The sequence below is a fragment of the Uloborus diversus genome, chromosome 3, assembly GCF_026930045.1.
Source record: "Uloborus diversus isolate 005 chromosome 3, Udiv.v.3.1, whole genome shotgun sequence".
Lineage (NCBI taxonomy): Eukaryota > Metazoa > Arthropoda > Arachnida > Araneae > Uloboridae > Uloborus > Uloborus diversus.
In genome coordinates, this window is record NC_072733.1 from 73,966,251 (window position 1) to 73,980,988 (window position 14,738).

General features: G+C 34.0%; 1 protein-coding gene across 1 annotated transcript in view; it reads left to right on the top strand.

Annotated features, from left to right (window-relative positions):
- The first annotated feature begins 13,689 nt into the window (after window positions 1-13,689).
- Window positions 13,690-14,738, top strand: part of LOC129218086 (uncharacterized) — a 96,844-nt gene continuing 95,795 nt past the window's right edge. Inside the window, exon 1 of the mRNA XM_054852282.1 lies at window positions 13,690-13,825. Coding sequence (XP_054708257.1) covers window positions 13,702-13,825 — 124 coding nt within the window. The 5' untranslated portion in view covers window positions 13,690-13,701. The remainder of the gene's footprint in view (window positions 13,826-14,738) is intronic.

Below are 14,738 nucleotides of genomic sequence, written 5' to 3' on the forward strand. Positions count from 1 at the left end.
AGAAAAAGCTGTATTGGTTCCTAAAAAGTTTTTTCGAATTCCAGATTCCCCAAGATTTGCTAGTAGTACCGTAGTTCTTTGTTTATTGCAGTGTATAAAATTGCAAAACAACGAAACAGTCACCAGGAAAATACTCACATTTTATGTTTTCTTAAGATTAACCTATTTCTCAGAGGGAATTTATTATTTTTCCCTTTGTTGTTTTTTATACTTTTGTTAAAGTACGGAATACATAATATAACTTATTCACTACGCATACACTTGCAAAACTATACACACCAAATTGTATAACATTAAGCTTGCAACTAGAAGTAAATGCTTAGAGGACGTCATATTTGACTTTTTTGCTTCTAATAAAAAGACGTTTGGAGAGGAATCGTTTTCATTTACAACAAAAAACTTTTTCAACAACCCTTTCTTTCCCTCAACTTTTTTAACAAACCCTTTCTTAATAAGTATTGGCTGCACAATTTTACCGTCTAATATGTTTTCTGTATATATATTCTTCTATGAGATCTATGCACTTTAGTAATAGATTTATCTTTCTACTAAGTCTCCAAGACTGATTTCAGATTTTGAAACATGTACTACATTTAGGAAAAATGTGTGATTAATTCCTTTAGTTCGTTGGAAAAAAGGGACTGCATAATTTTACCTTCTTGGGGTAAAATAATGAAACATCAATTGAAGAACCAGAAACTTGGAAATTATATCTGACAGAGAGAATCTACTATGCTGTCTCACTTCACTTTCCTGTAGCAAGCTCTTTTCTATAAGGTTATGATTTTCTGCATTTGCTTTTTGTGATTTCAATTCTTATAAAGGATGAAGGATTCGTATAATTGATTAGAGGGATTCAGCTATCAAGATCTCCAAATAGTTATCCATATACATACATAAATATATATATATATATATATATATATATATATATATATATATATATATATATATATATATATACAGGGTTGTCTAAATTAAAGTTCCCCAACTCAGAGGCCTGTGCAGGATGTTCTATGGGTCATAATGTGATGATATTTTGGAAACAGACACTTCAGATCATGCGCTCGTGATTTATTATAAAAAAATAGTACTAAAAGTTGCCGATAGATGGCGCTGTAACACAAATAATTGGGAAATTTGCATATTTCAACAATGTGATTTCCAGAAATAAAGCTTTTGCGCAACGTATGCAAAAGATGAGCCCTACAAAAGTGGAAGGTGGAAGACAGGCGCTGCACATGCAGTTATTTTCAACCTCGCTGGTACACAATGGTGACTTTGAAAGACAAAGCTCTATTGGTCAAACTTTTTTACTAGAATGACGAGAACTCATGTGCTGCTTTAAGAGCATTCCGTCGGCTGAAGAACATGCGCCGAGGACCGATGTCACCACGCGCTTTAAGAGAGATGATGAGGAAGTTCGAAAGATCTGGACAACTGGGAATTTTGTCAGGTAAAGGACGCCATGCTGTGAATTCTTCACACGTAGAAGACGTTGCTTTGGCGGTCGTGGATACACTAGACATTAGCCGCATGGTGTTGTCAGTGTACCACGTGTTTCTCGTGCTCTGGCGTGTGATGCGTCGAATCCTACGCTATTTTCCTTCCAAAATCCATAGTCTTCATCAGCTGTCGGACGGGGACTCTGTGGTTCGGGAAACATTTGCGCTGTAGTTCCTTGCCAGAATGGAAGTCGATGCTGCTTGGCCGTGGAATATCCTTTGGACGGATGAGGCCCATTTTCACCTGAATGGTCAAGTGAATGCGCACAACTGCCGCATTTGGGCAAGTGAAAACCCGTGAGCAATTCATCAAGTGCCCTTGCACCCTGTAAAGGTTACGGTATGGTGCGATTTCACTGCAACATTCTTCATTGGGCCTTATTTTTTTGAAGAGGTGACTCCAAGAGGATTCGAAACCTGCTCTGTCACAGGAAGACGATATCAGGACATGTTGACAACGTTTGTGATTCCTGAACTGCAACAACGTGGCCACCTCCAGGATATTTATGCAGGATGGTGCACCTCCCCCATATTCTTCTGGGCGTTCAACGGGTGTTACGGGCAACTTTCACTGATGCACGTGTGATCAGCCGCTGTTTCCCAACAGCTTGGCCTCCTCGCTCGCCTGATCTCAACCCATGCGACTTTTGGTTATGGGGATTTTTAAAAGACCAAGTCTACAGAGAAAATCCAGCAACCTTGGCAGATCTGAAAGACTCAATTATTCAGAATGTGCGTGTTATTAATGTGCACTTATTGCGCTCCGCTGTGGAACACACTGCTTTACGGATGGAAAAAGTTGTGGAGAACCACGGCAGACATATAGAAAATCTATAGAATGTCTTGTTGATCTGCAACGCCACCCATCGGCAACTTCAGGTACTATTTTTTTTTTTTTAAATAAATCACGAGCGCATGATCTGAATTGTCTGTTTCCAAAATTCCATCACATTATGACCCATAGAACATCCTGCACAGACGTCTGAGTTGGGGAACTTTAATTTGGACAACCCTGTACATATATTAGGGTGGTCCTTATTTATATGGGAAAAAATTTTTTCGGAATTCAACAAGTGACGCCCCCTAGTTTTGTGACACTATAATAAAAAGTAACGTGTGCAAAATTTGAACTCGATCGGTCAATAATGACACGTGTCCCTAGGCCGTTGAACTTTAACACTTTTGATAATTTTCTCACAAATCTTCGAAGTTTACTTCAGACCCAGTACATCGTTTCTCCTAGGTTTACAAAAACATTTTACAGTGAGGTAGCACTAAAATTAATCTTTTTAATTGCTTTATATCATCTAAAGATTTTACGTTGATTAAGAATGAAATAATGCTTTAGAAACTTTCCTTAATCGTACGCTTTTCTCAATGTATCTCGATAGTGTGTATTTTTTTCCGATAGTCTTGGACGGTCTGTAAAATAAATTGCTTTGTGACTCATATTTAGTAAATAAGTTGTGAAATTCTTCGATTAGTATTGTGCTCCTCTTTCAGTTGTATCATTCACAATTTTCAGTATTTTAACAATCTCTCTTCCCTTTAAATAGCTTCCTTCATTTTTCCGTGAATCAGGATCAAATGGGAAAAAATCTTTTAGTATTTGTAACTTATCAAACAGTTTTATGGACTCGTAATTGATTCTATAAAGAGGAAGATCTTTACTAAGTTAATTCTTTCATCCAATGCGGACAAAGCTACTAGTTTATCCCCTAAATACCATAAGTGATTTATAAATTTTCCAATATCTGCTTCTGCTGAATGTTTGTCGTCATTTTGTACGCTGCTAGTTTTTCAGACATTCCTATTCCTATTCAGAGTCACAACTGACTACAACTGTATTTTATGTCGAGGACTGCATACTAAGTGCCTTGCCTCCATTATTTTATATACCGATAGATGGCAGCACCATCACCGGATAGAACAGATAATGAGAATTTAGAACTAATCCAGGAGCTAATAGCTACCTAGTACTAGCACCCCCAGAGGTATCGTTTCACTTGGAGGACATTGAGACCACGAGCATATTTAACGTCGCCCAGTCCCCTTTAATGACGACGATGGGTCTTCGACCATCGAGGTTCGAACCCAGGACCCTCCGGCCCCGAATCCGACACTGTACCGATCGGGCTACCACGGCCCCAGTTTTTCAGACATATTATGTTATTCAAAGGAGCCTCGATTGGTGTGCCGCAAAAAACCATATCTTCATACAGCATTTAATTGTAAAACGGCTTTGTGAAACAGCATTGAAGAGTTTTCTTTTCATGTAAGGTTAATTTAAATTATTTCCTAAATATAAAAATTTTCAAACAAAAATTCCTTTTGCCACCCATGTGGCTCAGGGATAAGCTCCAGGTTGCCGTAAACATATCCCTGTACGAGGAAATTCACCAGGAAATATTATTACAAGTTATGAGAATTCTCTGTAATCTTTCTCAATTCCGCTTTTTACGAACAATAATATGTCATCAACTTCGTCTTTTGGAATTTAAGTGGTATGTGTACTTGATTGAAATGTTATAAGTTCTGAATGATGGAGATCTTTCCACAAAATTTTGAAGCTCTTAAATAATTGAATATCTGATCTAGAACTAAGAAAGGAAAGAACTTCTTTAAGGACACACTCTGCAGTACGAGTTCAAGTGCATGATGATGGCAATTCAAATGTAATATATCACCGTTCAGTTTTCGCTCTAAAAAATTACATGCACAATTTATACGGTTGGTATTGCAAGTCGTTGTATCAAACACTACAGTTAAAACAGTTGGCAATAAAGAGCTATCATCTAAGATATATACAACTGAAGAAATATCTAAGGAATTCCGAGTAGCTGTTCAATATTAGGTCCTGAAAGCTATCACGGTAATCCTGTCGGCGTTCTTTTTCCAGTTACATCTGGATGTAGCTTTGTATCCCAGTGAATAACTGCAAAATCTAAATTTAAATTCATGAAATTTAATTTTACCTTTCGAAGATTTTCTTTTGCTCTCTTAAGGAATGTACGATTGATCACTAGGGCATTTGGATTTAAATTTACTGCATCTACACAGGCTGTAAATAAATGAACAATATCTTTATCCCTAATATAGCATTTGCCTAACAGTGATGAAAGGCGAGCAGATATCAATAGTTGTCAAGCTTTTTCGCATTGTGGTAGACCTGCTGTAGAAAACAAAAGTTCAACGGGTTAGGATAGATAAACATTTCGGTTTCTAAATCTTGTGAATCGCAAGAATTTGATGAAAATAAAGGACTATATACTGAAATAGAAGAAAATTAATATAAAGTATAGATTTCTACATTGTTCCGATCTGGATATTTTTTTAAATTTATATTTTAGCTATGGAAAGTACAGTATATTTTTATGTTAGGAGTAATCGAGGATTTTTCGAAATTTGTATTTTAAAAATTAAAAATTTCATAAGCATTTAGGTATGTTTATAACTAAATAACAGCGAATTAAAATATAATTGCAATTACTTATATTTATAGCATTGAAACCTTGCGACTCTATTTGCCAAGCCTATAAACGGGAATTATGTAAATCAACGACCCCAAAGCCTGGAGGAGGCAGTTTGTTGTTGTCAAAGATCGTTCATTAATGGCCTAGACCATTCATTAATGGCCTATAGAATCCCTTAGGTCCATCTTGATGGGAAGAAACGTTCCCCTGCCGCTTGTTTGGAACAAGCGCAGAAGAGCGGTACGCTTGACCGAAGGCTATTGGTGTACATTTTATTCTCTGTAACATGTTAAATTTTACAGAATGAAAGTGAGAGAATGGCCGGTCTGGAAGTAGCAGCACCTATTGAGGTTCAAAATTACTTTAAATATAAAACGTTAAAATATTTTTACATAAAAATAAGAAAATCCGCAATTTTGTCTTCGAAGCTCAAAGAAGGGGGCTTTAGGGGCACGTGTTAGTATTCATGGATTGACTTTAAATTTTGCAGGGATCATTTATTTGTACAATGGAACAAATTGAGGGGGCGTCACGTAGACTGTCCGCTACTTCAAAAATAAGGACCACCCTAATATATATATATATATATATATATATATATATATATATATATATATATATATATATATATATATATATATATATATATATATATATATATATATATATATATATATATATATATATATATATATATATATATATATATATATACAGGGTAATTATAATTAAAGTTCCACTTTCAAAACGCTGTAAAAATAAAACCACTGGTCAGAATGACGTCAAATTTGAACGGAATGTTATCGAAGACGGGGAAACTTATGGCAGAAGAAAAATAAATAATTTCAATTTTTAGCAATGGATGGCGCTGTAAGCATCACAATTTAATTAAATCGGTTTTAATTGTCCTCAGGCCAAAAACCGCAGAAAAAGCATCAGTAAAAATCAAATCGGTCTTTAATTTTCGTGAGACTGGCGCAAAAAATGTTCAATATGCTGTCCCCGCCAGTTTTCTGAAACAAGTTGAAATCAAGAAACAGCATGAAATGTTTCATGTTTAGAATGTGTTGCGCAATGCGTGCCTTCAGCTCAGCAAAGTTTGCAATCGCAGCATTGAACACAACAGCTTTCAGATAGCCCTTTAGCAAGAAGTCACACGGGTTAAGGTCAGGTGATCGGAACAGCCAGGCTGTAGGGAGATGGCAACTTAAATGAGTCGTGCGCATGACGGGTGTTTTGATTTACATATTTTGACACCTGCAGGGCCATCTATTGCTAAAAATTCCAACTTTTTATTTTTCTTTTGTCATATGTGCGTACTTCTTCGATATTTCCCCCTTCTTCGATAATATTCCTTTGAAATTCGAAGTCATTCTGACCAGTGGTTCTATTTTTACAGCGTTTTGAAAGTGGAACTTTAATTATAATCACCCTGTATATATATATATATATATATATATATATATATATATATATATATATATATATATATATATATATATATATATATATATATATATATATATATATATATATATATATATACCTGTTGGTGAAAAGTGCAACACCATGAAGGAAGCATCATAAATGAATAAAATTTAATACACAGTTGAGTGGTAATGGTACAAATAAATGATTACATTTTCAAAATAAACAAACAATAAAAAGAGATAGAAATTAGTATTTTGTGTGTCCACCACGCGCCGCAATAAGAGCTGCTACAAGACTCTGCATGGAGTGAAACAAAGTTTGAATATCTGCCTGCGGAAGAGTATTCCATATTGTTTGTATTCGCAGCCAAAGTTCTTCTGTCGAAGCAATAAAACGAGGATTACGAGCAAGACGCCGCCCAACAAAATCCCACACATGTTCAGTCGGTGACATATCCGGGGAATATGCAGGCCAAGGAAGAAGCTGTACTTGCTGCGAATCAAGGTAGGATTTGACAGTCCTGACGACATGTAAACGAGCAGTATTCTGCTGGAATACTGCCCATTACAATCCTTGCAGGAAAGGAATAGCTTGGGGCTGTAAAACTTCGTTTATGTATCGGGTACTGTTCAAATTGCCCACAATTTGTAGCAATTGTGATCGTCCATGTTATGCTATGGCACCCCAGACCATAACTCCGAGTGTTCGTCCACTGTGGCGTTCGATAAGGCACTCCGGAATGTGCCGTTCACCGGCATAGCACCTGACACGAATTTGGCCATCATGGTGCCACAAATTGAAGCGTCATTCGTCAGAAAAGACGACCTGCTGCCAATCAGCACGCCAGCTCCTGTGCACATTGGCCCATTGTAGCCACAGGCGGCGAACGTTTAGCGTGAGAGGAATCCTGTATAAAGGAATCCTTGCGCGCAGCCCACACTGCAGCAGACGTCTCCGAATCGATGAAGCACACAATGAAACACCTGCAGCTGTTGACCACTATGCTGCCAATTGTCTAGAAGAAGCTGTGCGGTCCGCCTTCGCCAAACGCACCAGGTGTCTGTCATCGCGAGCTGACGTCACATTTCGAGGTCCACTCCCGGATTTCCGAGCTTCTGACCCACGTCCGTCCACTGCTTTCAAACGCGCATGATTGTGCTGCTGTTACGCTGCACACGAGCGGCTACTGCACTATAAGACAATCCAGTTTCACTAAGGCCGACGATTCTGTCACGTTCAAACTCCAAAATTTGCTCAAATTTCGCTTTCTTTCGTCGAAGAGGCATAGTAAAGATTTAGTTAACATTTACTCTAGCATATAAACACCGATAATCATGCACGCCTCGCTACAGCCGTCTATTTATATTCGGTTCCATCCGCCGTTCAGAGGGTGCTGCTCTGCATACGCATGCGCTACCAGTCTGCAATTCTAATCATTTGCATATCATGCCCTACTTTACATTTCCTGCAATTTTCAGCTCACTTGTGTAAGTCCTTCGTGGTTTTGCAATCATCACAAACAGGAGTGTACTTTCTGTTTAATAAAATGATTAAGAACATTATATTTGTTTTCCTTACTGTGACTTTTCAGCCGTCACAGGAGTTACTTATGAATAAATTTTTTTCTTTTTCTTTTTTGCCTTTTTTACGATTTCATAAAGAATTCTTGAGCCTGATATGTATTATGGAGCGAACCACATATTCATGCAGCATTTTATTGCTTTTTTATAAATGTTTAAAATGTGTCTAGAACTTTTCGGAATCTCTGTAATTCTTCCTCTCCCCCCCTCTCTCTCTCTCTCTCTCTCTCTCTCTATATATATATATATATATATATATATATATATATATATATATATATATATATATATATATATATATATATATATATATATATATATATATATATATATATGAAATATTTTGGATTATAACTATATAGAGGAAGTGGTGCAAATGTGGAAGCGTGTTGGTAATGTGGAAACATAACCTGTATGACTTGTGAGGCGTTGCACTTTTGCGGTGAACGCATCAACTTGTTACTGTGTTTGATTAGTAAGCCTGTAGGGAGCGTTGGTAGTCAACTCGTGATTTATTATCAGTGAAGTTGTTGTTTAACGTTTTTCTCGATTTTTCAAACTTCTGTGGTAAGTCTTTAAAGTTGGATTAATTACGTAGTCCATTAGGCTATTTCTTAGTACATGAGCAGTTATTGGTCAAGCAAAAAATACTCTACAATCTGGTGCAATTAAGTGGATTCCTGGCTTGAAAATATAGCTTAGTTTTATCTTCATATTTCATTATGGCTATGATGTTGATGTGGATGCCATTTGCATTTTCTGTGGGGAGGCTTTTTCGAATGATATTCAAGGGGAACTTGGACCAAATGTTTGGTTTGTTAGTCTTGGTACCATACTTTGTGCGCTGGATGTGTAAATGATCATTACATTTGTGACTTTTGCAAGTTAACATTATATTTTATTTATTTTTTTTATTTTATTTTTTTACTAAAAAGTTTAATTCCTAATCCTTTGTATTAGTTTTGCAATGTGTAATAAATACACATTTAAGTATGAATATTTTTAGCTAGTGCTTTTATCCAGAAAACAAATGTTTCCACATTACCAGCACATTTTGAAAATCAGGTTAAAGATTCAATTTATTATTAACTATTATTAATACAATATAAATGTATTGTTTTGAATAAAACCAAAAGCGGGTTGAGTGTTTTCCAGAATTCAGGCAAATTTCATTGATAAAAAAACTAGATACACCAAAAATTAAAACAGGGTTTCCACATTTGCACCACTTCCTCTACTTATTCAAAATTTGCAGAAGGAAAACACAGTTGTAAATATAACATCATTCGGAGAATTATCGAACAGTTTGTCTATATTGAGGTAATTCAAGAGCGTCATTAAGACAAGAAAAAAAGATCTCAGTTGTTGTTCAGTACTGTTAGTTAATGACGTCAATAGTAAACTGTTTTTCCTGCTTACCCCCAAAGCAAATTCTGTGATGCATTTCCTAATCACAGAATTGCAAATGTTATCTTTCCGGCTTAATCCTCAGGGAACAGTAGGAGCAAGTATTGCAGTGTTCTGTCTGCAAGAATGATTCGGTTTTGTGCGAATCTAAAGTTGTTTGAATATTTTTCTCTGTGGCCAATTCCATGAAAAGACAACTTTCTTAAAAAAAATTTTTTTCTAATTTTAATGGAATGACTTTATAAAATATTTCACTTTTTATACTATATTCAGTAACTTCACAAGAATTCACTGAACTTCTTTAAAAAAAATATTTGAAAATATGGTCATTTTTATTGCAAAAAGTGGATTTGAAAAAATTCTTTTCATTCTGTCACAACGCATAAATTTCAATTATATAAATTTAATGCGTTAAAAACTATTCATCTTAAGTTTTTATTGCTTCTTCCGTATTTTAGAAATAATCATCAGTAAAAACAATAAATTCATACAGAATTCACATGAATTACGTTTTGTACTGACGATAGAACGGTATAAACTTTTCTTTCCCGAAAATTTTTTTAAACATGTTTCCTACCTAAAAGGTGTCCCTGAATACCGGGTACAAATTTAGACACGAGATAAATAGCAAGGCAAAAAGTAAGAACCAACTAGGAACATAATGATCGCAAACAAAATGCTGACGCGTTACATGCACAGAAATCCTAGCACTGAAATACCCGAAAATAACTTAAATATTTATCTTTAGCAAAATTTTAATTTCTTTTTTCAGATTTCTTATTTTCCGTTTTCATATGCTAAATATATGGCTCATATTTTGACAATGTTGATGTTTTGTTTTTTTTTATAATGGATGCATACAGACAGAAAACTAAGTTGTTATTTTTTTCTGAAAAACAAAAGCTTTTTCATTCTGTGAAATGGGGTGGGGGGACACGTATGTTAACAAATAAATTTTCAGAACACGCGAAATGCCAAAATCGGTTTGTAAAACGCCTTTTTCTGCTGCGTTATGAATATGGCAGTGAAATCAAGATCGCTCTGAGGAAGAACTAAGTGGCTTGCTAACACGTTGTTTAGGCGTGATCAATTAAAATTGCCTTTCGCATAACATTGAAAGTTTCACTAACCGTATTATTTAAAATACTTTTTAAGCAACTCCCCAGAACGTGTGAAAAGCATAAACGCATGCTTTACACATTGTATTAAACACATAAAATCAAGTATTAATACTTTGACAAAAGGAGTTGGTCTTATACATAAACAAGAACAAGAATTTTTCGTCTCGTGTAATAAAAAGAAACAAATTTTAAGGTATCTTCTTCTTCTCTTCTTATTTTGAGTTTTTTTTCTCCTAATTTAATTATTTAATGTTATTCATGTATGAACAAAATGCGATCGTGACTATTTTCCAGATCTCTACTACAATGAAATATCAATTAACATCTAACTAAACTCTAGTCAACAATCGTGTAGGAAAAAATAATTAAACATCTCTAATATGAACTGCAACATTAAAAAATGAGCTGGGACAGAAAGATATTTGCTGAAACAAAATTATAATACCTGAAATTATAAAACTCTCAATGATGTTAATAAATTACATATAAAACTACAGATATATGAATATTTAATGCTTCAAAACGAAACAAAACTTATAGTATTAAAAGTTAGATTTTCAAAAATTATGATCACTAATTCTTAGCTTTGAAACAGCAAGATTTATTATTCTAAGAGAACATAGGGCAAACTGAAAAAACGAGGCAAAGCGAATTGGTAAATCTGTAACCGTAATTATTTCTGTTTGTCGCGCCATCTACCTGGAAAAATTTCGACTTCGATTTTCAACATATAGTTGGTTCTAGTCTGAAAATAGTTTCCTCTAAAGATCAAAGTATTATATAATGCAATCCAGTACAAAAAATTTTCAATCATATTGTAATAGTTTGCGGGACATCAAAAGAATTTCTTGTTCTTTACAAAAAGAGTCTTGTTATTAACAAGAACTGTGAAGTTTAATTACAAAATATAAAGTTTTATCTTTATGCATTGTAATTTTGAAATAAAAATCGAATTTGTTAATTTTAAAAATGCAAGTTAATTTTAACTATCTCACTTTATCCCACATTACCCAACAAGTGCAAAAAATCTTAATAATTGTCCTGTCAGAATAAATGTAAAGATAATTTTTAAACATAAAGGCTTGAATATTTGCTCACTGTTTGCTAAAATAGTAGGTAGATAAACTGTAGTAGTTTTTTTTTTATAGTATTTATACGTTTGACTGCATTGAGGTAGTAATTAATTAAAGTAAGACTAAATTTATTTGTGTTTGATGCAGTGTCAGAACAACACAGTATATAAAAATTACTCTCTGAAATTTCTTATGTCAATTATATTGCATGTTCATTTCATTTCTTAATATTTTTTTTTCTTTTTTTTACGATAAAAGTAACAGATTTTTTGCTCCGTCTGTTATCTTTCTGTTTGCATGATCGATTCAGTGACCATCAGTTACCGAAATATATGTGTATACATATAGCCATAAGTCACTCTAGAAACCTTTAGTGACAGAAATTGGGACTAGTGAGCAAGCTTGAACTCATAGTTTCAAGTAAAAATTCCACCACGTGTATATTTAGGAAAACAACAACAAGATGAAGAATGGTAAAAATGTTTTGATCATCCTGCATCACTTGCTAAAATTTAGTTGTAAATTTCACAAAATAGTTCACTTCCTGGGTAAAGTAATTTAATGAAATATCCGTAAAAATTATGCGCATATTCACAAAAGCAAATTGATATTGACTGCAAGCATATCAATTTCTTTGCTTCTTCTTTGCCATTTCATCGCAAGTTCTTTGCTTATGGCACAGTTTTGCCTCAAATTTCAACAAAATTACAGAAAACTTGACAGCATCTAACATACACATAATGCATAAAACAGAAGAAAAAATATTGAAAATTTGATTAAATATGTGTATTTAACTTAAATATTAATTTTTAGGGTGCGAAAGATAGCAATTTTGAACTTTCATAATTTCGGAGATCGGATATTTATTTTGGAATGTATGTACTCACCTAAATGAAGATTTCTGGTATAAAATATGTATGTTCATTTATGCAAAGTCTGAGTAGACTGAGTAATTTGACCTACCTTATTTTGCAAATGCATGAGCTGTTTGCGTTAAATTTATCTTAAAATGTGTAACATGTGTTATTAATACTATGGTAGAGTAGTAAATGAATATATATGATTACAGAACTCCGGTCTGTCTGGCTTTATTTTTATTTGGTTTTTGCACATATCCGGTGAATAGGGTGTTTGCTGTAACATATCTGCACCAAGCACTCTTGGAACTATTCACTAATCTAGAAGAAATTTCTATTAAAGCAATGTATTTTTCCAATCTTTTTTAAGAAACTGAAAATGGCAAAAATTTCTTTTTTTTTTAATTTCTTATTTTTTATTAATTCGACGTAATGTTTAAGTAATCCTTGTTTTTATAGGCTGCTACAGAGGCCAATGTGGTTAAATAATGGACAGTGGAGTCACAACTCGTGATTATTTTCGATTAAATCGGCTTGAGCGTTTCAAAATAGTGTTTTGCTGAAATTAAAAACTACTTCAATTTGTGATGCTAAAATAAGGATGAGTCGGGTACAGTTTTAATTGCATATACTCCACTAATTGAAAAAGGCTTTATGAAGTAAAAAATGTATTAATCAGACATCAAGAATAAGGTTTCACATCATGTGTTTGTAATTTAATTTTTGAGAAATCATTCTATGCTTTTGAGTAATTAAGTTGTATGACATCCAGTTTTTTTTCTCCCTGATGATTCACTGTTTACAATTGCAAAATTATGTATATAATCATTGAGCAAAATAAATAAATTAGAAAGCAAAGGTGGTTTTAAAAAGAATAAAAAGAGGATAACAATAACTCACAAAAAAAAAAAAAAAAAAGGAACACGAAGTTTCTTTTTTTTTTTTTTTCTCTCTAACAGTCGCACTTTCAAGGCTTCCTGAAATCCGAATTCCTGCAACGGCAGTTTCATCTACTTTAATAACCTTGCAAATTAGTGGGGAAAACCTTCTTCTCTTTCTTTTTCTCCGGGAAGGCAAATATTTTCTTTCGGAAATGTCTATTCGCTTTTCTAGGAGCAGTTTCGATACGCGGGAGGGATTACAAATTCTCCGGAGCAATGACGTCATTCCGGAATGATGTCATCCCGCGCAGCTCGGCATGCCCTCTGGCGAGCGAACCCCCTTCATTGATTGATCCGATTATCTCGTGTCAACATGGCAGCTGAGTTTGCAGCTACCTACAAAATTCTGGTGCTCGGCGACAGCAATGTTGGAAAAACCTGCATTGTGCACCGATTTTGTGATGAAAGATACTATGACACATATATTTCAACCATAGGTAAGTTTTTTTTTTTTTTTTTGAATATATGTAACATCTACCAGCTGACCTTGCAAACCAAAACTATGATTTAAGAAAAAAAACTTGCAATTAAGTTGCTGCAAAAAATAATAAATGCAAGAACTTGTGCACATGAATGTATTACTCATAACCCGTATCCAAAATGCTTCAGCTCCAAAATATTGTGATACTGGTAACATTGAAATTTCTTAACGAAATTTTCTTGTCTGAAACGACTAAGACTCACTTTCGATATAAATAACGTTGTTGCTTTCCATATATATGTTTATATAATAAATAAATATACATATACTATATGTAGCTTTAAGTAATTTAGTGTTTCTTGCTGTGTGTACAATTTCGATATTTCTGGTGAAAATTCTTAATTGCTGTTACTATTCTCAATAGTACGTTGTTAAATGTGATTACTCCATTCGATTATACTGTGACACCTTAATTATTTCTACGACTTTTTTTTGTAATTATTTATTTATTATGCCCATGAATGTAGTACTCATATCCTGCATTCGAAACGCTTTAGCTCCAAAGTACTGTGATACTGGTAACTTTAAAATGTCTTATCCCTCTGAAACAACAAAGTCTTACTTTCGATATAAATAGCGTTGCTGCTCTCCGTATATATGGCTACATAATAAATAAATATGCGTATTCCACATGTAGCTTAATGTATTTTAGTGTTTCTTGCTGTTTGTACAATTTCGATAATTTCTGGTTAAAATGCTTAGTTACTGTTACTATTCTTATTAGTCTGTTGTTGAATGTAATTGCTCGTTTGATTATACTTTTCAAGACCTAAATTATTTTTTATGAATTATTTTATTTAATATTTTTATTATTTTCAGTATTATTATAGATCTTACCTTTAAAAATCAAGATGCGAAAGTTGTGTTTT